The sequence below is a fragment of the Salvelinus alpinus genome, chromosome 5 (genome assembly GCF_045679555.1).
Source record: "Salvelinus alpinus chromosome 5, SLU_Salpinus.1, whole genome shotgun sequence".
NCBI lineage: Eukaryota > Metazoa > Chordata > Actinopteri > Salmoniformes > Salmonidae > Salvelinus > Salvelinus alpinus.
In genome coordinates, this window is record NC_092090.1 from 82,847,100 (window position 1) to 82,873,809 (window position 26,710).

Sequence of the window (26,710 nt, forward strand, 5' to 3'; positions counted from 1 at the left end):
GGGTGTCACGGCTGTTGAATGAACTGGACCAAGGCGCAGCGTGGTGAGCGTACATTTTCTTTTTATTAGAAAAGACGCCGAACAAAACAATAAACACTACAAAACAAACCGTGAAGCTAACGGCTATGTGCCATAAACAAAGTCAACTTCCCACAAAGACAGGTGGGAAAAAGGGCTACCTAAGCATGGTTCTCAATCAGAGACAACGATAGACAGCTGTCCCTGATTGAGAACCCTACCAGGCCAAAACATAGAAATACAAATAATAGAACATAGAATACCCACCCCAACTCACACCCTGACCAAACCAAAATAGAGACATAAAAAGGATCTCTAAGGTCAGGGCGTGACAGTACCCCCCCAAAGGTGCAGACTCCGGCCGCAAAACCTAAACCTATAGTGAGGGTCTGGGTGGGCATCTATCCGCGGTGGTGGCTCAGGTGCGGGACGCAGACCCCGGTCCACCACTGGCTCACCCCACTTTGGTGGCACCTCTGGTGCGGGGACCCTCGTCGCCGACCCCGGACTGGGGACCGTCGTTGGGGGCCCCGGACTGGAGACCGTCGCTGGAGGCTCCAGACTGGAGGCCGTCGCTGGAGGTTCCGGACTGGAGGCCGTCGCTGGAGGACCTGTACCGGACCTGTCACTCCAAAAGCTCTTATTCGGCCTCAGATCAAGCTAGACACCCCATTCAACCTTCCACTGCCTGTTGACATCTAGTGGAAGGCGTATGAAGTGCATACATATCGATAAATAAAAGCCAGTTGAATAGGCAGGCCCTGAAACAGAGCCTCGTTTTCAGATTTTACACTTCCTGTATGGAAGTTTGCTGCCAAATGAGTTCTGTTTTACTCACAGATATAATTCAAACAGTTTTAAAAACTTCAGAGTGTTTTCTATCCAATAGTAATAATAATATGCATATTGTATGATCTAGAACAGAGTACGAGGCCGTTTAATTTGGGCACGATTTTTTCCAAAGTGAAAACAGCGCTCCCCTATTGACAATAAGTTTTTTAAGTATCAAAATAATTTCAAACTCCTTATATTAAGCAAAGCAGACAGCAATATTTTCTTGTTTTTAAAATGTATGGATAACCAGGGGCACATCCCAACACTCAGACAATATTTACAAAAGATGCATTTGTGAGTCCTCCAAAACATAAGCAGTACGGATGTGTTCTCTTGATAAGTCTATGAATTTCACAAAGTTCCTGTCCTGCTAAGCATTCAAAAGGTAAGGAGTACTTTGGGTTGTCAGGTAAAATGTATTTAGTAAAAAGTACCATATTTTCTGTAGGAATATAGTGAAGTAAAAGTAAAAGTTGTAAAAAAAAATATAAATAGTAAAGTAAAGATACCCCCAAAAAACTACTTAAGTTGTACTTTAAAGTATGTTTACTTAATTACTTTACACCACTGAGCCTATGTTTAAAATTCTCATCTATTATAACATACTGTATAGCACTTGTATTGCATTTATTTCATTGTCCCCTACGATTAAATCGGGACGGGACTGTGGACCTGTGTTCGGTCTGTCCGTCCGTTCGTACATTCACACGGGATATCTCAGCACTTGCCCTATTTTGATTTTGACGAAACTTGGGCGAATGATGCGACTTGCCATTGGATCCGGCATTTAAACGACATTACACTCATTGGCCAGATGGTGGCGCTACAACAAGCGATTGAAAATATAAAGTTAGAAAGGTCACGCCCCTCACCCCGTTTAACCTAGTCATGAAATTCGGTACATTGGTCCCTCTCCTCCAGAGCCGCTGATGTGGTAATATTGATGATTTGTCACCGCTTATGGTTTGTTTACATAGCAAGTTAGAATAACTAATGTGGCAGGTTAGGAAAACGAATGCATCAGGTTAGGTTATTTAACGTGGCAGGTTAGGAGAATGAGGTTAAGGCTAGGACATTTTGGGTTAGGCTTTGCTACAACGTTACAGTTGTCAACAACTGTTGCCCCCGACGCGACCGATAGATGGAGCTGTAGGCCTACTCAATCTAGTCACAATGGTAGAAAGACGTGGTACGCTGTTTGGGTCTTTTTGCATGTCAAAAAAGATACACGTCAAATAACACAATTCTATTATAGAATGTTGTGTGTGCTGAATTTGCACGTGCAAGCTAATCGCCACCACTACCATCAGCTGTACAAAAAAAAGTCAGCAAGCAAGCACACACCAGCCACGAACGATGTGTTTACAATACCGCGTTGGTAATAAGGCATTATTTGTTCGACCGCAATTTATTCGGTAGCTAGCTAGCTTTAGCTTGGTGCCTAGCTAGCACTAATACAATCAGCCTGAAAACAATGACCAGTAGAAACTGCAGTCATTTTCATTATTCTTAACAATGATTTAGGAATCCACTTGTTGTTCGCCTATTGAAATGTTACTTAAATAGCTGGCCCTGTTGCCCAAAGCTAACGTTATAAGCACCCAACTAGCTTCATCTGGGTAGTGAGGCTGACCCGACCAGGTCATGTGTTGTGAAACTAGCCACAATAAGGATTAGGCACAATCATGGAATTTGCGTTTTGCCATCAAAATAAAAGTACCTATTTGAAAGTAATGCAGAAGGTTACAATTGGTGGAATCGTGCCATATTTAGACTAGATAATGTAATTCAAGGTTGGAATGTGAAACAATGAAATGGGGTATCAGTCTTCTCGGTGACACCCACAGAACACAACTGTGAAGAGTTGACACAAATATTAGCGTAGTAGCTCTTATCGCGGGACAGTGACTGTGTGAAATCACCTCCCCAGTCAACCTATTGTGTGTATTAACATTCATATTGCACTACAGCTTTACCTAAGGATTGTGGATCAATGAAATGGGGTTTCACTCAATTCCCAATATATTTTTTCCCAACGTCCTCCTCAGACTCCAAAACATCCACGCAGTATTGTTTTTCCTCTGGAATAGTGTTTAATACACATAGTCGTTCTTTGATTATTTTTTATTTCACCTTTATTTAAACAGGTTGGCCAGTTGAGAACAAGTTCTCATTTACAACTGCGACCTGGCCAAGATAAAGCAAAGCAGTGCGACACAAACAACTCAAGAGTTACAGATGGGATAAACAAACATACAGTCAATAACACAATAGATAAATCTATATACAGTGTGTGCAAATGAAGTAAGATTAGGGAGGTAAGGCAATAAATAGGCCATAGTGGTGAAATAATTACAATTTAGCCATTAAACACTGGAGTGATAGATGTGCAAAAGATGAATGTGCGAGTAGAGATACTGGGGTGCAAAGGAGCAAAAAATAACAATATGTGGATGAGGTAGTTGGGTGGGCTATTTACAGATGGGCTGTGTACAGGTGCAATGATTGGTAAGCTGCTATGACAGCTGATGCTTAAAGTTAGTGAGGGAGATATAAGACTCCAGCTTCAGTGGTTTTTGCAATTTGTTGGCAGCAGAGAACTGGAAGGAAAGGCAGCCAAAGGGGGAGTTGGCTTTGGGGATGACCAGTGAAGTATACCTGCTGGAGCGCGTGCTACAGGTGAGTGTTGCTATGGTGACCAGTGAGCTGAGATAAGGTGGTGCTTTACCTAGCAAAGACTTATAGATGACCTGGAGCCAGTGGGTTTGGCGACGAATATGAAGCGAGGGCCAGCCAACGCGAGCATACAGGTCGCAGTGGTGGGTAGTATATGGGGCTTTGGTGACATGGATGGCACTGTGATAGACTACATCCAATTTGCTGAGTGGAGTGTTGGAGGCTATTTTGTAAATGACATCGCCAAAGTCATGGATTGGTAGGATAGTCAGTTTTACAAGGGTATGTTTGGCAGCATGAGTGAAGGATGCTTTGTTGCGAAATAGGAAGCCGATTCTAGATTTAATTTTGGATTGGAGATGCTTAATGTGAGTCTGAAAGTAGAGTTTACAGTCTAACCAGACACCTAGGTATTTGTAGTTGTCCACATATTCTAAGTCAGAATCGTCCAGAGGCGTAATGCTAGACGGGCGGGCGGGTGCGGGCAGCGATCGTTTGAAGAGCATGCATTTAGTTTCACTTGCATTTAAGAGCAGTTGGAGGCCACGGAAGGAGTGTTGTATGGCATTGAAGCTCGTCTGGAGGTTTGGGCTGAGTTCAGTATGTTTTTACATTCTGAAACATTAAATTGAATGGAAACAGTGCTGTACTGAATTACCAGTTGTAAACAGGTAGAGGTTGGGGAATGCTGTCAGCATGGCCACTTCCCTTTAGATATGTCAAATCAAATGTTATGCAGATGTTAATGCGAGTGTAGCGAAATGCTTGTGCTTCTAGTTCCGACAATGCAGTAATAACCAACGAGTAATCTAACCTAACAATTCCACAACTACTACCTTATACACACATAAGTGTAAAGGGATAAAGAATATGTACATAAAGATATATGAATGAGTGATGGTATAGAACGGCATAGGCAAGATGCAGTTGATGGTATAGAGTACAGTATATACATATGAGTTGAGTAATGTAGGTTATATAAACATAAAGTGGCATAGTTTAAAGTGGCTAGTGATACATGTATTACATAAAGATGGCAAGATGCAGTAGATGATATAGAGTACAGTATATACATATACATATGAGATGAGTAATGTAGGGTATGTAAACATTATATTAAGTGGCATTGTTTAAAGTGGCTAGTGATACATTTTTACAATACATTTCCATCAATTCCCATTATTAAAGTGGCTGGAGTTGAGTCAGTATGTTGGCAGCAGCCACTAAATGTTAGTGGTGGCTGTTTAACAGTCTGATGGCCTTGAGATAGAAGCTGTTTTTCATATGTCACTCATTGCTTCAAGCCACACCCACCAAACGGGAGCAAACCTACCTCAGTCTGTTCAAGAACGTTTTGGGGAAACATATAGTTCAGTACAAACCGTTCTGCAAAGTAGCAAACGTTCAAGCGAACTGAAGCACCTCAGGTCGATATTTCTTTTGGAACACAGTTCTCTTAAAGGGGAAGCATCCTATTTTGACATGTAAAAAAAATAATAAAACAAAATCAAAAAATGAATGCAATTAATGCAATTCTTAAGAATAGAGTAATGACTTACATTTTTATTCTATTAAACAGCTTTTTAAAGGCGGCGGCAGGTAGTCTAGCGGTTAGAGCGTTGGGCCAGTAACCGAGAAGTTACTGTTTCAAATCCATGAGCTGACAAGGTGAAACATCTGTCAATGTGCCCTTGAGCAAGGCACTTAACCCCTAATTGCTCCAGGATTGCCGTTAATAATGGTAGACCCTGGCCGTAATCCCACTCTCCAAAAGTGTCTCAGGGAGAGCTGGGATATGCAAAAATCACATTTTCAATTCACAAATGTATATTAATGCACACTTGTACATGTGTGAAATAGGGCAAATATAAGCACCCACCAAATTATTTTGTATTTATTTATTATAAATATAGACTATTAATAGCTGCATATACAGAGAAAGCATGCCAACCTATAGGCCCTGCATTTAAAATTTACAACATGTCCGGGCCAGTAGAAATTTTGTTCAGGCCTGTAGATTTCTGGCCAACTGGTCCCACCGGGCCAGTGAGAAACAAAAGATCATTATGGACCCTGTCATAGGCTACAAATTATCTGACCAGGTCATGAGATAAGGAAAAACTCCAGGCCACAGAAAATACACTTTTGAACCCGTGGTGCCACCTCTGCTCTCCTCACAATGAACAAATTCCCTTCAGGGACCCATAAGGGCCATTTTGCATTTTGTGAAAAACACTTAAAACGCTACTCTTCTGGCACCGAATGACCGATATGCATGAAACTTGATATTTGGCATCTATGGACAATGGTGCCTCAATTAAATATTTTTCAGACTAGTACCTAAAACAAAATGGCTGCTATTGACCAATAAACATTCACGTGGGTGTGGTATGGCACATAAACGCATATAAATAAGTCAAGGATATTCATATTGTCACACAATTTGGTACACATGTTGCAAACACTGTCAAGACTCACCATATGCAAGAACATTCACATTGATCACATGGTAGCACTATAACGGGCACATATTTAAATCTCCTGATCTGTTTGACTCAGAGTGCCGAAATTTGGCAGACATGCTCAAGGATATGAGTCTAGCTAACCCATGCGATATCTCAGACACCACTGGCCTGATTTTGATTAAACTTGGGTGAATGATGCGTCTTGCCACAGAGATCCGGCATTAGCTAAATTACACTGACTGGCCCAAGCGGGACGCTGCATCATTCGTGGATGACAACATGTTTACTGTTGCCTTTTTTAAATGTATTTCAACAGGGAATCACATTGAGACCAAGGCCTCTCTTTCATAGAAATCATAGAAAATTCACAATATTTACAAATCCAACACAATAAAAAACATACAATATTTACAAGCAATTTCAGAAAAGTGACTTACAAAACATGCTCATGAAAAACAACACATTCCTCAGTAAAAAAGTAATCAACCAGCCGTCTGAACTGCCATAGCGACATCAAAAAATCCAACCTTAGAGAGTTCTGGAGATTATTCTACAAGGTGCAAAAAACCGAAAGCCAGATCTACCTAAGGGGCCAAAAGGATCTCCAGAGTTAGTCATCCCTTTGATTGGGTCTGGTGATGTCTGTAATTGTCCCCCACGATGAAATCGGAAGGGGAAATATGGATCTGTCTCTTTCCTTCCGTTTGTACTTTAGTCACACACGGTATCTCAGACACCACTAGCCTGATTTTGACGAAACCTGGGTGATTGATGCATCTTGCCATAGAGACCCGGCATTTACAAAATTACACTGATTTGCCCAAGGGGAGCGCTATAGTAATCAAATCGGGGGGGGGTCGGGGGAGTGACGACATGTTTACTGTTGCCTTTTTCGAAACTTGTGATTAAAAATGTAGCAAACCAACAGAGTAAAAAGTTTAAATGCATTGTATTGCATGTGTATGAATGTATTTTAAGAACATATTATTTATGATATTGCTGATAATAAAACTCTATAAACAATTAAAAATATATATTTTTATACCTTTATTTTAGTACAGAAAACAACTACAATACAAAACACATTTTTACACAGTTACAATATGACAGGTAAATGTCGTTGAACGTTATGCTAATATAAACCAAGTGTGACCCAACTTAAAAAGGCAGTCCTCACGATGACTGTCATGTCTTCTTACAAAACCTGAAAAGGGGATACAGAAAGTTAAGTAGGCTATGTATTAAGTCAGATTTGATCAGTATCTGAAAATGAATTCCACATACAGTTGAAGTAGGAAGTTTACATACACTTAGGTTGGAGTCATTAAAACTTGTTTTTCAACCACTCCACACATTTCTTGTTAACAAATTATAGTTTTGGCAAGTAGGACATCTACTTTGTGCATAACACAAGTAATTTTTCCAACAATTGTTTACAGAAAGATTATTTCATTTATAATTCACTGTATCACAATTCCAGTAGGTCAGAAGTTTACATACACTAAGTTCTGTGCCTTTAAACAGCTTGGAAAATGCCAGAAAATGATGTCATGGCTTTAGAAGCTTCTGATAGGCTAATTGACATCATTTGAGTCAATTGGAGGTGTACCTGTGGATGTATTTCAAGGCCTACCTTCAAACTCAGTGCCTCTGTGCTTGACATCATGGGAAAATCAAAAGAAATCAGCCAAGACCTCAGAAAAAAATTGTAGACCTCCACAAGTCTGGTTCATCCTTGGGAGCAAACGCCTGAAGGTACCACGTTCATCTGTACAAACAATACTACGCAAGTATAAACACCATGGGACCATGTAGCCGTCATACCGCTCAGGAAGGAGACGCGTTCTGTCTCCTAGAGATGAACGTGCTTTAGTGCGAAAAGTGCAAATCATTCCCAGAACAACAGAAAAGGACCTTGTGACGATGCTGGAGGAAACAGGTACAAAAGTATCTATATCCACAGTAAAACGAGTCCTATATCGACATAACCTGAAAGGCTGCTCAGCAAGGAAGAAGCCACTGCTCCAATACCGCCATAAAAAAGCCAGACTATGGTTTGCAACTGCACATGGGGACAAATATTGTACTTTTTAGAGAAATGTCCTCTGATCTGATGAAACAAAAATAGAACTGTTTGGGCATAATGACCATCATTATGTTTGGAGGAAAAAGGGGGAGGCTTGCAAGCCGAAGAACAACATCCCAACGTGAAGCAAGGGGGTGGCAGCATCATGTTGTGGGGGTGCTTTGCTGCAGGAGGGACTGGTGCACTTCACAAAATAGATGGCATCATGAGGCAGGAAAAGTATGTGGATATATTGAAGCAACATCTCAAGACATCAGTCAGGAAGTTAAAGCTTGGTCGTAAATGAGTCTTCCAAATGGACAAGCATACTTCCAAAGTTGTGGCAAAATGGATTAAGGACAACAAAGTCAAGGTATTGGAGTGGCCATCACAAAGCCCTGACCTCAATCCTATAGAAAATTCGTGGGCAGAACTGAAAAAGCGTGTGCGATTAAGGAGGCCTACAAACCTGACTCAATTACACCAGCTCTGTCAGGAGGAATGGGCCAAAATTCACCCAACTTATTGTGGGAAGCTTGTGGAAGGCTACCTGAAACGTTTGACCCAAGTTAAACAATTTAAAGGCAATGCTACCAAATACTAATTGAGTGTATGTAAACTTCTGACCCACTGGGAATGTGATGAAAGAAATAAAAGCTGAAATAAATAATTCTCTCTACTATTATTCTGACATTTCACAGTCTTAAAATAAAGTGGTGATTCTAACTGACCTAAAACAGCGAATTTTTACTAGGATTAAATGTCAGGAATTGTGAAAATCTGAGTTTAAATGTATTTGGCTAAGGTGTATGTAAACTTCTGACTTCAACTGTATCATAAATGTCATAAGTAGGCATACACACTAGGATAGGATAGATCTTACCAGGTGTAACAGTGTCCCAGAAAAATGGCCAAAGCAAAGACTCCAATTGATCCTCCAGCAAAAAGCGATGAAACCTTCATTATGTAGGATATATCTGCCAAACGAGAGAAAACATCATGCAACATCAATACAACAATCTGATTAAACCACAACAGTGGGCTAAATATGAGAAAAGGAACCCTTACCTCTCACTTTTGCCCAAATAACACAAGAGTGCTTGAAAGCCTAGAAAATAGTTCAAATGGCACATACAGAATGATGAATTATTAATGCAGGAGTTCTATAAGATCAACAAGCATTATCAATAATAATTTGTTAAAGATGACCTTCAAAACTGTCCTTCCTTTTATATGAATAAACTCCACATATAATTTATTTCCAATGCATAGCAGTTAGTCTTACCCCTCCCCATTGACTGACAGCTCGTAATATGATGTAATAGTCTCTGCCTTTCTGTAAAGGAGCATTGTAGAACCCTCCATAGTAGTGTCCATCGCCCAAAGTCAGGTTAATCTCTTTCCCTATATCCCTCAGATGGAGCTGGGCAGTGATGTACTGTCCATGGGGCTTCCTCTGACTGGAGAAGTCTGGGGTCTTAGGAGAGCTGCAGTCAAACACAAGAGTCCCCTCCAGTGGCAACACAAACACCTGGTAGAAACTGTAAACCCAGGAATAAAAGAGAAAAGGGTTTGTGTCGTAATAGCCAGACCTCAGTGGGCAAATTTCAAGATACAAAATCAGCTTTTAGTACGGGAGAGCGTTGGAGGTAGAATTATGAATTACCTAATTGGGTCCAGAGTGTCAGCTGATCTGCGTAGCCACAAAGTGGGCAATGGAGCCTCAATTTCTCTGTATAAAATCTCTGGGGCTTGAGGCACTATGAGAAGGTATTGACACATTTAATAACATTGGATTTCATATCCATGTCAAAGTCAATATTCTTCTCCATGTTTCTCATAATATCTTCAGATATTTATTAATCAAATTGTGATTGTTAGTCAAGGGTGTTTGTAGTGTACCTTGTAGGCTGGTGTTTGTTGTAAGTGTGGAGGTGAACCTGGCAGACAGTGCAGTGATGCTGATGGTGTAGTTGGTAACAGGCAGCAGGTTCAGGCAGATCTCAGGGTGGTCTGATGTGGAGCTGAGGAGCTTCTTCCTCTTGTCATGGAATGACCTTTGATAGGCCCTGAATCCCACAAATGCTACCTGTTACATACAGGTAGACAGATCAAATAATGATGGTCAAGGTGTATGCAGTTCAGAGAGCACTTTTTATAATCAATAATATTATCATATTTTAAGGTCCTTGTTAAGGTAAACTTACTCTGTAATTCTCTGTGTCTTCTTCATACTTGTCTGCTTTCCAACGCAAACATTTTTCATTAAAGACAACCAAGTCGCTGATGGCAGGCTTGATTTCTGGTAGTCACAAGGGATGAGAAACAATGTGTTAAAAAAAAGTGGAGAAAAAAAAAATCACTGATCTACACTAATTCCTTCCACATACTAAAAGGTTTTTCAAATGAACTATAGTTCACAGATTTCTGAATGCATACCTCTGCATCGCATTGTGGCAGCTTGCCACTTCCCAGTGATGTCACAAACAGAGGTGTTTCTTCCTCTCCAGCTGTGGAATCCTTCCAGACAACGATGGAACACAACACTTGTGTTCTGCAGCACCACCTCTGTGTTGGCCAGAGCAGGGGCCGGTCCACATGTAGCTGTCAAAACAAGGTGGATCAATTGAATTATGTGACGATTACCATAAAAGATTAGATTACACTGCACAGTATACACAAATACTAGTCTTGATTATTTTGTTGCAACATACTCATGATCATGATTAAACATGAATTTACAACCCATTACCCAATACAACATTACCCCCTTCTGGTACAGAATAGTAAGTGCTGAAAGCACATCTACTACATAGGTGGGCGCATTCATGATAGACATACAACATCAATTTGAATGTGAGCACTTTGACACAGTATAATGAGTTCACGGGAGTAACTGTTGCAGTGTGCCCGCACAGACAATTGATCATGCAGCAGAATAGGGTTAGCTTCAGAGTGAGATATTGTTACCGTACCTTTGCATATTATTGAAACAATTCCCCACTGTCCTGATGATATACATGTTGAGAGACTATTTCTTCCCTCCTGGTAAAATCCATCCTTACATACATACTCAATCACACTGCCCAGGACAGTTGTATTGTCCCACAGCATGTTAGTATGGGGAAGGGTTAGTGGAGCCCCACAGTTTAACTCTGTTCACAGAAATCAGTTGAGGTTTGTTTGGTTTAACATAAAAAGACAAAAACACTACTGTACATGTTCAAGTTATTCAAGCAAAATGACTCATACAGTACAATAACAAAGCAAATGTGCATTTGAATATAAATGAAAATACATGTCTTTGAAAGACCTTCATTATATTGCTGGTAATAGAAATGCACCTTCACATTGAAGTTCTATATTCTCCCAAAGTCCATTCTCTCCACACTCAGTATAACATTTCCCACTCGTGGAGTAATATCCTTCAACACATTGGTAATAAACCACACTACCAATCAACGATGTCCGGTTCCATAGCATCTTAGCATGGGATATAAACAGTGGCTCCCCACAGTCAATCTCTATAATTTAAAAAGGGGATAGTGGTTATATAAGAGTTGGTATCATATGTAATTGTTATTAATGTGTCATGACCATACAGAAATGACTAATATAATACCTTCACATAGAAAATATGTCTGGTCCCACTGTCCCTTGGCAGTGCATACGGAGACATTTCCCTCTCCCACATTGTAATATCCAGAGTTACACTGATAAACCACCTCAGAGCCTATCCTGGTGCTCTGATTCCACAACATTACTGAGTGAGGGAGGGCAGGGGGCAAGCCACAGTCAACCTCTGAGAGGCAAAGCAAGGACATTGACCAGTGACCATTCCTAGATGCAGTACATGATAACCTTTTTCTCTACAAACAAAACACTCATCCATCCACATGTTAAATACATAAATGAATGCAAAAATCTAAATGAAACAATGCTAGGAGGGAAAAATGTATACATTTTACCTTCACAAACAAGACTTGGGCCCTTCCACACACTTTCTGCTCCACAAACGGAGGAGTTCTCCCCACTTTTCCAGAAGAATCCCTCAGAGCAGCCAAATTTAGCCACACTGCCGTAACGTGTTCCTGTGGCTGACAGCTGGACTGCATTCAGAGCCGAGGGAGGCTGCCCACAATCAATGGCTACACATGGAGAAAAGGACAACACTACAGATACAGTTTTTGATAACACTACTGTCATTCTGCAAATGTTCTATAAATCATTTAATTATCCAGGTGCTCTGATCTCACAACATTATTGAGGGAGGGCAGGGGGAGAACCACAGTCAACCTCTAGAGAGAATGAGAGAATGGTTGAGATAACAGATTGTTCACCAGGATATTTGTATAGGAAGGAGATTTGGCCTCTCTGATATGATTCATACATACATTACACACAATCTCAAAGGAGGTTTAACTAGAGAACATGTGACAAAGTCATATACATTACCTTTACATGACAATGTTGCCTTTGTCCAGTTACCGTCTTTAGTGCATTGGGAAATACCTCCCCCCCTCTCTCTATGAAATCCCTCTTTACAGTAAAACAGCACAGTGCTGCCAGGGTTTGTGCTGCCATTCCACACCTGTCCAGTGTGGGGCAGTATAGGGGGACCACCACACAGTATTTCTAAGGGGGAAAGCAGTATGGAATTGATTATGTGTATCCTGGATGTAAAGCATAAGGAACATTTAGATTTGACTTTCAACACTTTCATTTCAACCACAGGTCTTATCGTATGAAGACATGTAGCTATTTATCAATAATGCTTTGTTTCTACTGGTGTATCAGAGTGCTAAAAACCATGTATTTCTCATAATTTCATCTCTGTCAGTGTATGTAAGAAATGTTCAGTTACCTTTGCATGATAATGTTGCCTTTGTCCAGAAACCATTTTCTGTACAGTAGGAAATATTCCCCCCTCCCTCTCTATAAAATCCCTCTTTACAGTAAAACAGCACAGTGCTGCCAGGGTTTGTGCTGCCATTCCACACCTGTCCAGTGTGTGGCAGCATAGGGGGATCACCACACGTTATCTCTATAAAGAGAAAGCATTATAACAGTGTGCAATTTCTACACATTTCCATCAAGCAGACATTAATATCTTACATTTTGCACACACAATATTGTTCCATGGTATGATCAACATGACCTCTGAGGTATTTGTTAAAGCACTTGGGTAATTCAGTTATGGGTTAGTTATGGTTAACTTGTAAGGTATTGATTGCAGGTGGTAATGTTGAGAGGGAAGATTTATTTTACCTTTACATATAAAAGATGTCTGGTCCCACTGTCCCTTGGCAGTGCATATGGAGACATTTCCCTCTCCCACATTGTAATATCCAGAGTTACACTGATAAACCACCTCAGAGCCTATCCTGGTGCTCTGATTCCACAACATTACTGAGTGAGGGAGGGCAGGGGGGGAACTACAGTCAACCTCTACACAGAGAATGAGAGAATGGTTGAGTTAACAGATTATTCACCAGGATATTTGTATAGGTAGTAGATTTGGCTTCTCTGATATGATTCCTACATGACATATAGATTACAGAAAATCTCAAAAGAGGTTTCACAAGAGAATATGTGAGAAAGTATTACGTGGCAAAACTGTTACCTTTACATGACAACGTTGCCTTTGTCCAGTAACCATCTCTAGTGCATTGTGAAATATTCCCCCCTCCCTCTCTGTAAAACCCTCCTTTACAGTAAAACAGCACAGTGCTGCCAGGGTTTGTGCTGCCATTCCACACCTGTCCAGTGTGTGGCAGCATAGGGGGATCACCACATGTTATCTCTATAAAGAGAAAGCATTACAACAGTGTGCAATTTCCATCAGGCAAACATTCATGTCTGATATTTTGGACACACAATATAATTAATGGTATGGTCAACATGGCCTAGGAGGTATTTGTTAAAGCACTTGGTTAATTCAGTTATGAGTTAGTTATGGATGTAAGGTAGTGATTGCAGATGGTAATGCTGAGAGGGAAGATTTATTTTACCTTTACATATAAAAGATGTCTGGTCCCACTTTCCATTGGCAGTGCATATGGAGACATTTCCCTCTCCCACATTGTAATATCCAGAGTTACACTGATAAACCACCTCAGAGCCTATCCTGGTGCTCTGATTCCACAACATTACTGAGTGAGGGAGGGCAGGGGGCAAGCCACAGTCAACCTCTGAGAGGCAAAGCAAGGACATTGACCAGTGACCATTCCTAGATGCAGTACATGATAACATTTTTCTCTACAAACAAAACACTCATCCATCCACATGTTAAATACATGAATGAATGCAAAAATCTAAATGAAACAATGCTAGGAGGGAAATATTTATACATTTTACCTTCACAAACAAGACTTGGGCCCTTCCACACACTTTCTGCTCCACAAACGGAGGAGTTCTCCCCGCTTTTCCAGAAGAATCCCTCAGAGCAGCCAAATTTAGCTATGCTGCCGTAACGTGTTCCCGTGGCTGACAGCTGGACTGCATTCAGAGCCGAGGGAGGCTGGCCACAATCAATGGCTACACATGGAGAAAAGGACAACACTACAGATACCATACTTTTTGATAACACTACTGTCATTCTGCAAATGTTCTATAAATCATTAAATTATTGCAGTGGCTGCAGTATAGTATAGGGCAGCAGGCAAAGAGATTCTGAAACATGCATTTTTGAAGCATACAGCTCTCTGATTATTATCCATTATCTTAGAATTGTACCTATAATTGAACTGAAAGGTCTTACAATACTGAGCCCAAGTGGTTTGTGTTATTTACCTTTGCACAAGGCCTTGTCCTGGTGTGGGTGGAATGGCTCTGCTCCATTGTGAACCTGGTATCCGACTTGGCAGAGGCAGTTAAAATACCCCTGCATGTTCGTGCACTTACCCCCCTCACCACAGATCCCTTGGACTCTACACTCATTAATGTCTAGATAGAACCAACACGGATGTTGTGTTAGTATTATTAGTTCATGTGGTTGGGTAATGTATCCAGTTATTGGGCACCAATATGTGCGTGACTGTAGCACATTCACTCATTCCAAATTAGCATCAAGTTAACGTCCATAAAGCTTAAGAAGACTCACAATCATATATCATATCTGCCAAAATGGCAATGATTTTTATGTCGCCCTTCTTTTCTTAATGTTACAAAGCTGCTGAAGTATTCAGCATCAGTAATCGCTATAACTTACCCTGACAGCGGGTTCCATCGTTGGGGATGAAGATGGCCATGTTGTTGGAAGGGCTGTATCCTGCCAGGCAGGTGCAGTAGTAGCTTCCATAGGTGTTATGGCAGGCAGTATGCTGCCCACAGATCTTATTGGCTCCTATCTGACATTCATTTTTGTCTGTAAGAGAGAAGAATAGTGGTAAATAATAAAATAATCAATAAATACTAGTATAATTTGAATACAACTGATACCCATTAGATAAAAGATAAGTAAATCCTTCATCTTCAGTTTAAACCTGGAGATACACACCTTGACAGTAAGTTCTTCCATTACCAACAAAGCCATACATGCAGTTACAGGCTTTGCCGGTACCATCCACCTTCTCCTCACAGGTGGCGTTAGGGTGACAGGTGGCACACACATCCAACGTTTGACCAGTCACTCGCATTTCTAAGATAAAGAAAATATACACTATAAAGAGAAATCTTTGTTTGTTGAAACAGTCACCTATAACTGTTATTTATTGAAATAGATGCTCTATGTAAGAGCTTCACCATTATGATTTACAAAGGTTCTGTCAATATTAATTTGAATATATTACCAATGTGATGGATTTGTTTTGATCCACTCACCTGTAATGGTATGAGTAAGAAAGGCCAAGATCACAAGTGCTGTTCTCCAATACATCCTCTCAAAGTATGTCCATTTCCCTCTCTTAGATATTGCAAAGACGCATTCTTTGTAAACACATCTTTATTTATTTCCGTCTTGCAGAACTCGTGGTGCTGAGCGGATTTGATAACCAGGATTGAAAGAAGGGTATAAGAGTTAGCTGAGGTCACAATGAAATCCAACCGCCGCTCTCTCTTCTCAATGGTGATGTTGGCACTAGTGGTTTGGGGACATGTCTGTCATCATCAGCATTTTGACACATTCAGTTATACTTCACATGTGTGATAATGTACTCTACGCTTTGGGAGACATCTGAAACACATTTTCAAATTGCACGGTCATGCTGTGTATGCTGATAAGAGCTATATTTGGCTCAGCAAACCTGCCTGGGGTTGATAATGAACATAACATTATGAACTAAAAAAGTAAAAACTAGGTAAATTAACAGACTCTAGATGATAACCATGGATTTAAGAGTGACATTAACAATTGGTGATATTCAATTTATTAAAGTAAATTAACTAGGCCAGCCTAGTTGTTTATACATCCTACCTTTTCTTGAATCAACTTTATCCAGTGTTTGTGAGACCCATCATAATTACAATCCACGCTAGGTGCTCTGTCACATGAATTAAAGGAAAACCCTGTCCATGAAAATGCACAAAAAAAGGTGTGAAATTGAGTAAAACTGGCTCATCACCACATCATTTCACCAATAGTGTCAACACAGTGAGAACAGCCATCCACCATTAAGCTGTTTCCAGTTGGTTCTTGGGTAGCGAGTTAATCTAGTATAATGTGGAAGGGGAAGATAAATCCATCATGCTGCTATCGCCCAGCCCACCAGGACTCAGTGGGGTCTCCCTCTATCACTCCCCCAGTGAGCCTACACCTCACACTGCGCCTGCTGGAGAGGCCTGATTAAGCACCAGCCTGTCCCTCAAAACCACCAGACCCTCTCTAACACGCTACACTAGGGTCTCTCCACCAGCAGCACATATGAGCATGCAACATATGGTAACACAAAATTAGACATAGAATGTTTAGAGCAGGCATAGGTCTCTATTTATTGGTTCACAATGAAGCTGTGAAACCTATTGTTAATCTCTGTATTCTGCTCATAGTCAAATAACTCAAGGATAGATTGGTAACGTTTTTTTAACTTGGCAAACAGAAACCACTGACCATGATTAATTTGGTCAAAAATAATGGCACTGGTTGGCCTATAGGTGGCGCTGTTATAAAGTCTCACTTAAAACCTCATATCCGCCACCCTGATTGACCTAGAGACTTGAAACTTTGAATGTAGTTGTCTTTACCCATACTGAACAAATGTGCCTCAAGGACCCATAAGGTCTGGATAGATTTTCCTCCATCTTGGAAATTTCAGAAAACATTTCAAAAACTTATCATGAACCATCAGTCCATATAACAACTACAAATTTAGGCCCATAGTATATCTCTTAATGTAGTCTGAGAAAAGCTAAGAGATGGCTCAGTTATTGATAAATCAGGATATCTGATTTTACCTGTCCATTTAAATCCTTTGTAAATTCATTCCACAATGGCTCATCAACTTGAAACTTTTTAGGGTCATCAAATCCATTACCATGATGAACGCTGATATCTAACATATAAGGAAACTATTAACAATTCACTTTTTTTGACTATGTAACGCTAATGCTTAAAATAATCATTATAACATCTTCACATGGACTAAAAGTCAGATTCACTCCAAATGTGGTCTTTGGACTCATTACAATAGTCCCTAAAGAATTTGAGAAGATAACGTTGATGCATTCAAAGATGGCAGCACTATACCAGTAGATACCTATTAGCACATAAGCTAATACGCTAAAATATGCTAATAAAAACTTCAAAACTTTTCTTCTCGTAGGACTAAATTACACCATATTTGGAATGTAGGCCTATGGTACATGTCTTAACTTAGTTTGAGAAAGGGATTGGTCAAAAGATGGCTTAGTTATTGACAAATCAAAAATCGGATTATATTTGTCCATTTAAACCACTGTAAATCCACTCCACAGTGGCCTATCAACTTGAAATTTATCATCGCAATTATGGATGTCCCTAAGACGAACCACACGGAATTTGATATTGATATCTAAAAAAAACAAGGAAACTATTAACAACTCATTCTTTGCATATGTAACACTAAATAGTTTCTCAATTCAAATATGGCCGCACTGTACCTATAGATGCACGTTAGCACATATGATAATGCAAAAAATATGTACAAAATCTTCTTCTCATGAACCATAAGTCAGACTGACTCCAGATGTGGTATATAGACTCAATGAATTAGCCTCTAATGAATTAGAGAATGATTAGTTGCTGCACTTAAAGTTGGCCATGCTACACAACTAGACGGCATCCCTGGCCGCGTCCTCAGAGCGTGCGCAGACCAGCTGGCTGGTGTGTTTACAGACATATTCAATCAATCCTTATCCCAGTCTGCTGTTCCCACATGCTTCAAGAGGGCCACCATTGTTCCTGTTCCCAAGAAAGCTAAGGTAACTGAGCTAAATGACTACCGACCTGTAGCACTCACTTCCGTCATCATGAAGTGCTTTAAGAGACTAGTCAAGGACCATATCACCTCCACCCTACCTGACACTCTAGACCCACTCCAATTTGCTTACCGCCCCAATAGGTCCACAGACGACGCAATCGCCATCACACTGCACACTGCCCTAACCCATCTGGACAAGAGGAATACCTATGTAAGAATGCTGTTCATCGATTACAGCTCAGCATTTAACACCATAGTACCCACCAAACTCGTCATTAAGCTCGAGACCCTGGGTCTCGACCCCGCCCTGTGCAACTGGAATGGACTTCCTGACGGGCCGCCCCCAGGTGGTGAGGGTAGGTAACAACATCTCCACCCCGCTGATCCTCAACACTGGGGCCCCACAAGGGTTCGTTCTCAGCCCTCTCCTGTACTCCCTGTTCACCCACGACTGTGTGGCCATGCACGCCTCCAACTCAATCATCAAGTTTGCAGACGACACTACAGTGGTAGGCTTGATTACCAACAACGACGAGACGGCCTACAGGGAGGAGGTGAGGGCCCTCGGAGTGTGGTGTCAGGAAAATAACCTCACATTCAATGTCAACAAAACAAAGGAGATGATCTTGGGCTTCAGGAAACAGCAGAGGGAGCAGCCCCCTATCTACATTGACGGGACAGTAGTGGAGAGGGTGGAAAGTTTTAAGTTCCTCAGCGTACACATCACGGACAAACTGAAATGGTCCATCCATACAGACAGCGTGGTGAAGAAGGCGCAGCAGCACCTCTTCAACCTCAGGAGGCTGAAGAAATTCGGCTTGTCACCAAAAACACTCACAAACTTTTACAGATGCACAATCGAGAGCATCCTGTCGTGCTGTATCACCGCCTGGTACGGACACTGCTCCGCCCATAACCGTAAGGCTCTCCAGAGGGTAGTGAGGTCTGCACAACGCATCACCGGGTGCAAACTACCTGCCCTCCAGGACACCTACACCATCCGATGTCACAGGAAGGCCAAAAAGATCATCAAGGACAACAACCACCCAAGCCACTGCCTGTTCACCCCGCTATCATCCAGAAGGTGAGGTCAGTACAGGTGCATCAAAGCGGGGACCGAGAGACTGAAAAACAGCTTCTATCTCAAGGCCATCAGACTGTTAAACAGCCATCACTAACATCGAGTGGCTTCTGCCAACATACTGACTCAACTCTAGCCACTTTAATAATGGAAAAATTGATGTAATCAATTTATCACTAGCCACTTTATATAATGCTTACATACCCTACATTACTCATCTCATATGTATATACTGTACTCTATACCATCTACTGCATCTTGCCTATGCCGTTTGAGCATCACTCATTCATATATTTTTATGTACATATTCGTGTTCATTCCTTTACACTTGTGTGTGTATAAGGTAGTTGTTGTGAAATTGTTAGGTTATATTACTTGTTAGATATTACTGCATGGTCGGAACTAGAAGCACAAGCATTTCGCTACACTCGCATTAACATCTGCTAACCATGTGTATGTGACAAATAAAATGTATTTGATTTTTGATTTGATATCACACCAAGGCTATAAGAACTGAATCCATGAACATGGGACCATGAAATTTGTAAACTTGATGTCTATGTCCTTAGAAGCTGAATATAAAGTCACTGTAACCTTAGATGGCTGCACCAGACCAGTTGGTGGCACTATAGATGTCATTGGCACTAGTGGCACCATAAGATACTAGAGCAATAACTATTAATCAACTGGACTTTGTCTCATGCAAATTAATGTCAGGTTTAAATTATACAATGTAAAATATTGCGATTAGTGTATCTGTATAATCACATATTGTTGCCCCATTATGTGGTCTGAATGCAGTGAAAAGTGGATATTTTGGGGGGAAAAAGAGAAACCAGAAGTCCTGCTGTTTGCCCAGTCAATGTATATATAAATGTATACATTAAGTAATGACTTTAATAATGATTACTTGTTGCATTCAAAGATAACCAACCTAGAGCATTAGACTAAACTTCACATCCTTGTGGTATTGCTAATTGGACATAAAAGGTAGATAGATCACACATGATAGAGTGCTTGCTTTGTTATCCAACTGATCTTGCATCCTTTGTCATCCCGTGAACCCCGTTTATTGCTGCTCACAGGTATATTTCTGATTACTTTTCTCAAAACATTTGAAAATAATATTTTGAAATTCTAAAAATGTGAAGTGTATTAATTGTACGATAATCAAAGGACAAATATTTGTACATACAGTTCAAGTAAGAAAAGTTTATCTGAAGTGAAGAAGAGAAAGCAGAACATGAATGGAACATGAATAGAAATCAACACCTGATCACTCAAGGCCTTTCTGTGCAGAGAACATATCATTCAGATAACAGTGTTCGATTCAAGAAGCATTCAAAGTATTCAAAGTTACTGTGAGAAATGCTGATTATTTACTATGCACCTTTACTACTGTATTACCCAACACTATAAAGAATGCAAAATCGATACAAAGACTGTGCAGTGACACATACTGTAAGTGAGACATGACAACATGACAAATAACCATAATTTAAAACCAATACACTTATTTTGTGCAGAATAGTGGGCAGCTTTTGAAGGCAATAGTGATTGATTCAGGAAGGTCAAAAAGTCCCACCGATGGTCACACAAAATTACAAAAACTAAAAATAACTACAGTTTGTGCTCTGCCTTTGTTACAGTGTGAATTGATGAAATGGTCATAAAAAGGAACAGATAGAATGATCATTGAATGGAAAAGAAGCAGCAGGACTGCTTTATAGTGTCAGTGTCTGTTTGTGCAGGGGGTGGAGGTTCCGGGGCCAGACTCTCCTCTTTACACTCATAGAACGTGTCAGTAGTGATGGACGGTAGTCTGCCACAGACCAGGTCTGCAACGTTAACATCCATGATGGACATGTCAGTGACAGTCTTCTCTCTTAGGGACATGTCACTGTCATCATCATCATCAATGAGGACAAACTCCTTAATGTGTAACTTCATTACACCCAAAAGGCTGTGCGTCTCCGACGACTCATCGATAGTGTGTGCATCCACAAAGGTCATAGTTGAAGTCTCTGTTAAAGTCTTGAAGTCTCTGTTGAGTTGTCCTCAGGCCCAGAGCAGGGCTGGCTAATGGAGGCATGACACATCAACATGGAGTTACTGTTCTTTCCAGCTTTCTGGTCCTGTAAGTCTTTCTGTCCCCTGCCGTTCGTGACTACACCCGATGGAGAGGGCACGTTTCCTCCACCATCTCTGCTGGTGACCTTGCACAGACCTTGTCTCTGGGAGTGGGCACCATTCTCCATGGTGCAGACATCACCAGGGTAGACCTCATACACCACTTTCACCTTCTAGCCCTCATTGTAAACTGTCAAGCTGCTTCCATCAAGCTTCCTCTGGCCCTCCGCCACTGGAGAGGAGAGGTGGATGGCGCTGGTCTTACTTTTAATTTTTCTTGCACTTCTCTGAGGTGGGCTGCACTGAAATAGCAAAGGAAATGATCATCACCACACTTTGTCATAACATCACTTAGACATCTCTATTTTACTTGAGCTAAAAGAGCTACAGGCTTCCCAGCTTTTACGTTGTGATAGTTGTCCCCAGAGACCATGCTTAGTAATTATGAGAAAGACTCAATTACTCAATTACTCAATTTCTGATTAGTAATTTAAAGATTTAAAACAATTGTCTGTACTGGTTAAAACCTTTAGATTAGTTTAGTACACAATACTGTACAAAACAAAACAGTCCATTCAGGAGTCTGTGAAATAGTACTCATTATGGCAAACTCAGTGGTACAAAGAGGGAACATGTTTCCATTTAGTATTGGCCTTTTAAGATAAATAAATTAAGTGAGTTCTTTCAAAATAACTGGAATTCCCATAGGCTCTGAACCCTTTCAGGAGAGGACAGCGTGGAGATTCTCCCTTTAAGTGAGTAACAGGGGGACAGTCACTAAAATGATCAGCTCCATAAGACACAACCTTGCCACATGCACGCATTCACCCTCACACACGCACGCAAGCGCACACAGACACGCACACATAGTGAGCATTTTTTAGTAGGAGTGACATCTGTGGCATTGTGTTGTGTGACAAAACTGCACATTTTAGAGTGGCCTTTTATTGTCCCCAGCACAAGGTGCACTTGTGTAATGATCATGCTGTTTAACCTCTACGGGATCGGTGTCCATATAACAGGACGGTTGTTTCTAACATGTGCTAATGTGACAAAAATGACATTGCAAGTAACATCCAACTTTCCAGGACATAGACATGTCTTATATGTGCAGAAAGCTTAAATTCTTGCTAATCTAACTGCACTGTCCAATTTACAGTTGCTATTACAGTGAAAAAAATACCATGCTATTGTTTGAGGAGAGTGCACAACAACAACAAAAACTTTTATCACGGCACTTGGTTTGATACATTCACCTCTGAAGGTAAAACATGTACTTACATTCAGTAATCTTGCCCTGATTTGTCATCCTGAGGGTCGCAGAGATAAAATGTAGCACAGTTTTGTTTGATAAAATCAATTTTTATATTAAAATGTAAGAACTGGGTTCTAAAGTTTGAACCCTTGCTGTTTCTGGCCCCACACACACCATCTAAATGTGTGAAAGTTAGTGTCTTTTCTGTAGGGAAGCTCATTTTCCATCATTTATGACCTTCCTGGGAGTGTGTAAACTTACATTTTTGTATTACCATATCATTTTTGCATGTTCTCTATAGTTATGTACTTGAAAATGTACATTTGTGCAGTATTGCAATGCTTCACTGGATCAGTCTGGAACGTTGCACATACACCACTGCCATCTAGTGGCCAAAATCTAAATTGCGCCTAAACTGCAATATTATATTATGGCATTTCTCATGCATTTCAAAGATGATGAAATAAACAAAGATTTGAAAACGCATGTTTTTTTGTTTGTATTATCTTTTACCATATCTAATGTGTTATATTCTCCTACAATAATTTCACATTTCCACAGTGTTTCCTTTCAAATGGTATCAAGAATATGCATATCCTTGCTTCAGGTCCTGAGCTACAGGCAGTTAGATTTGGGTATGTATTTTTAGGCGAAAATTATAAAAAAGCGTACGATCCTTGTTAACTTGAGGATCCGCCCCTTTAAAAAAATATTCGCCTAAAATGACATACCCAAATCTAATTGCCTGTAGCTCAAGCAAGGATATGCATATTCTTGATACCATTTCAAAGGAAACACTTTGACGTTTGTGGAAATGTGAAAGGAATACTGGAGAATATAACACATTAGATCTGGTAAAAGATAATACAAAGAAAAAACAACTGTTTTTTAGTATTTTTTTTTTGTACCATCATCTTTGAAATGCAAGAGAAAGGGCATAATGAATGATTCTAGGCCAGGCGCAATTTAGACTTTGGCCACTAGATGGCAGCATTATATGTGCGACGTTTTGGAGTGATCCAATGAACCATTGCATATCTGTTCAAAATGTTGTATCAAGACTGCCCAAATGTGCCTAATTGGTTTATTCATACACTGTGCACTCTCCTCAAACAATAGCATGGTATTCTTTCACTCTAATAGCTACAGTAAGAAGAAATGCTCACTAACAGGGATGTAAAAAAAAATTGTGCACATAATTGGAGAGAAATAAGCTTATTGTGCGTATGGAAAGTTTCTGGGATCTTTTATTTCAGCTCATGAAACATGGGACCAACACTTTACATGTTGCGTTTATATACATACGCTTGCATCCCTATTTTGAAAGTGGGGATGCAGTTGTTGCAGATTGTTCAGGCACCTATGGTCTTGCCCATTCACCCTCTGAATGGCACACATACACAAGTCATGTCTCAATTGTCTCAATGCTTAAAAATCATTCTTTAACCTACACTGATTGAAGTGGATTTAACAAGTGACATCAATAAGGGATCATAGCTTTCACCTGAAGACTTTACATGTTCTGTTCATATTTTTGTTCAGTGAAGTTTAACCCCAAAAAGTTTGTTTGTTAAGTAGCCATATTGACGTGATCTGTTATTAGCTGGCTAGCCAATTTGACGTGGTCCATCAATCAATATAGCCTATCATGTCTGTCAGTAGTAATTGTGATTAAACACTATTAAAAACAATGTTGAAAAGAGGATAATGTAGCTAACATCGCTAGGTAAGCCTACACTGGTTGGAGAAAAAAGTACATTAGGTCTACTTACCACTATGTTTAGCTAACTGTTCAAAGTTTCTACCAGTAACATCATCAGCTAGTACATCAGCACCACCACCACTCATACTTGTCAGGTATACTGTAGTTGACTTTTATAGCACTTAAATATCCAATTAATGGTGGCCAATATTGAGAGATATCGTGAGGCTACCCTAACGTATCTGAAATGACATGATCAATTGATGTTTACTGATCATGTAAAGCATGTAGTTACTTGCTGTAGAAATCTGATAGAGTTAGATGTGCGCAATTGTTTTGCATGGAATAATCGGAAGTTTGTAGGCCTGACTATGTTCTTCAAAAGGTGATGATATTCAGTTATGTAAAGTACTTAAGTAAAAATACTTTAAAGTACTACTTAAGTTGTTTTTGGGGTATCTGAACTTTACAATTTATATTTTTGACAACTTTTATTTCACTACATTCCTAATGAAAATAATGTACTTTTTACTCTATACATTTCTCTTGACACCCAAAAGTATTTGTTACATTTGGAATGCTTACCATGAAAGGAAAATGGTCCAATTCCCACTTATCAAGAGAACATCCCTACTGTCTCTGATCTGACAGACTCACTAAACACACTTGCTTCTTTTGTAAATGTTGTTGGAGTGCAACCCTGGCTATCCATAAATTTAAAAAATAAGAAAATGGTGCCATCCGGTTTACTTAATAAGGAATTTGAAAATATTTATATTACTTTTGAAACTTAAGTATATTTTAGCAATTACATTTACTTTTGATACTTAAATATATTTAAAACCAAATACTTGTAGACTTTTACTGAAGTAGTACTTTAATGGGCGACTCACTTTAACTTGAGTCAATTTCTATTAAGGTATCTATACTTTTACTCAAGTATGACAATTGGGTACTTTTTCCATCACTGATGATTTTACAACCAAATAGTTAAAATGTATTTAACAATCCCTTGAAAAAGGCACGCAGTTGCCAATTGTTTTAGCGGAGCTGGGGGTCTCCTTGCCCCCCAGCAGGCAACTGGAACGTTGTGCACCTTCTTGCGACATTTTATTGATAACAACCTATAAACATTGATGAGTACAAACTTGCAGTGATCGAGGGAAAATAAATAAATAATGAAAATATGATTTTTAAATGACACAATTATTGCATTATACTCTTGGGGGTATGCTGTGAAAAAGAGCTTGGTTGGTGACAGTTTTTGATGTTGCACACACAGCACAGTAGTTAAACAATAGGTTCTACTATCCTGCTATCCACAGAAGAGTGTGTTAAGTCACACCCACATATTAAAGCGTCACTGTGTTTTCTGGCTTGCATTTCATGATAGAAACAGTTGCAAAAAATCTGATTGTGTTAAGCTAATTTGCTTAGTTAACACAAATGGAATTTAGATAATTTTTCATTTGGGAAATGTCTTACAGTGCATTCGGAAAGTATTCATACCATTTACATTTACATTTAAGTCATTTAGCTGACGCTCTTATCCAGAGCGACTTACAAATTGGAAAGTTCATACATATTCATCCTGGTCCCCCCGTGGGGAATGAACCCACAACCCTGGCGTTGCAAGCGCCATGCTCTACCAACTGAGCCACACGGGACCGCCACATACCCCTTGACTTTTTCCACATTTTGTTACATTACAGCCTTATTCTAAAATGTATTAAATTAATTATTTTCCTTATCAATCTACACACGATACCCCATAAGGACAAAGTGAAAACAGGTTTGTAGAAATGTTTGTACATTTATTTAAAAAAACTGAAATACCTTGTTTAAGTATTCAGACCCTTTGCTATAAGACAAAAAATTTAGCTCAGTGTTATCTTGTTTCCATTTATCATCCTTGAGATGTTTCTACAACTTGATTGGAGTCCACCTGTGGTAAATTCAATTGATTGGACATGATTTGGAAAGGCACACACCTGTCTATATAAGGTCCCACAGTTGACAGTGCATGTCAGAGCAAAAACCAAGCCATGAGGTTGTTGGGAAGTTCCTCTGTGGAGATGGAAGAACCTTCC

At 40.0% G+C, this 26,710-nt stretch overlaps 1 protein-coding gene across 9 annotated transcripts; it reads right to left on the bottom strand.

Annotated features, from left to right (window-relative positions):
* Nucleotides 1–7,025: 7,025 nt before the first annotated feature.
* Nucleotides 7,026–16,711, bottom strand: susd1 (sushi domain containing 1). 9 transcript variants are annotated; one of them, XM_071403730.1, is made up of 23 exons: nucleotides 16,472–16,711; nucleotides 15,880–16,032; nucleotides 15,557–15,697; nucleotides 15,269–15,424; nucleotides 14,851–15,003; nucleotides 14,416–14,595; nucleotides 14,070–14,249; nucleotides 13,682–13,861; nucleotides 13,327–13,506; nucleotides 12,923–13,102; nucleotides 12,514–12,693; nucleotides 12,027–12,206; nucleotides 11,681–11,860; nucleotides 11,403–11,582; nucleotides 11,034–11,213; nucleotides 10,498–10,662; nucleotides 10,266–10,360; nucleotides 9,961–10,147; nucleotides 9,725–9,818; nucleotides 9,344–9,599; nucleotides 9,127–9,166; nucleotides 8,942–9,035; nucleotides 7,026–7,197 (listed from the first exon to the last, which is right to left on the bottom strand). In XM_071403730.1, exons 2-23 carry the CDS (start codon nucleotides 15,932–15,934, stop codon nucleotides 7,179–7,181), a joined length of 3,255 nt encoding a protein of 1,084 aa, XP_071259831.1. In that variant the 5' UTR covers nucleotides 15,935–16,032; nucleotides 16,472–16,711; the 3' UTR covers nucleotides 7,026–7,178. The 9 variants fall into 9 exon arrangements, with proteins under 9 accessions (XP_071259831.1, XP_071259832.1, XP_071259833.1 ...); XM_071403731.1 differs by having other exon boundaries at nucleotides 15,880–16,135; XM_071403732.1 differs by having other exon boundaries at nucleotides 14,070–14,210; nucleotides 15,880–16,231.
* Between the last annotated feature and the right edge of the window lie 9,999 nt (nucleotides 16,712–26,710).

Excerpts from the sequence above, each read along its gene's own strand:
- susd1 (XM_071403730.1), bottom strand. The coding sequence starts at position 15,934 with ATGTATTGGAGAACAGCACTTGTGATCTTGGCCTTTCTTACTCATACC. Across the intron at positions 14,250-14,415 it reads CCCAAGTCTTGTTTGTGAAG|AGGTTGACTGTGGCTTGCCC; the intron begins GTAAAATGTATA and ends TTTGCCTCTCAG. Across the intron at positions 9,036-9,126 it reads TATTTGGGCAAAAGTGAGAG|ATATATCCTACATAATGAAG; the intron begins GTAAGGGTTCCT and ends CTCGTTTGGCAG.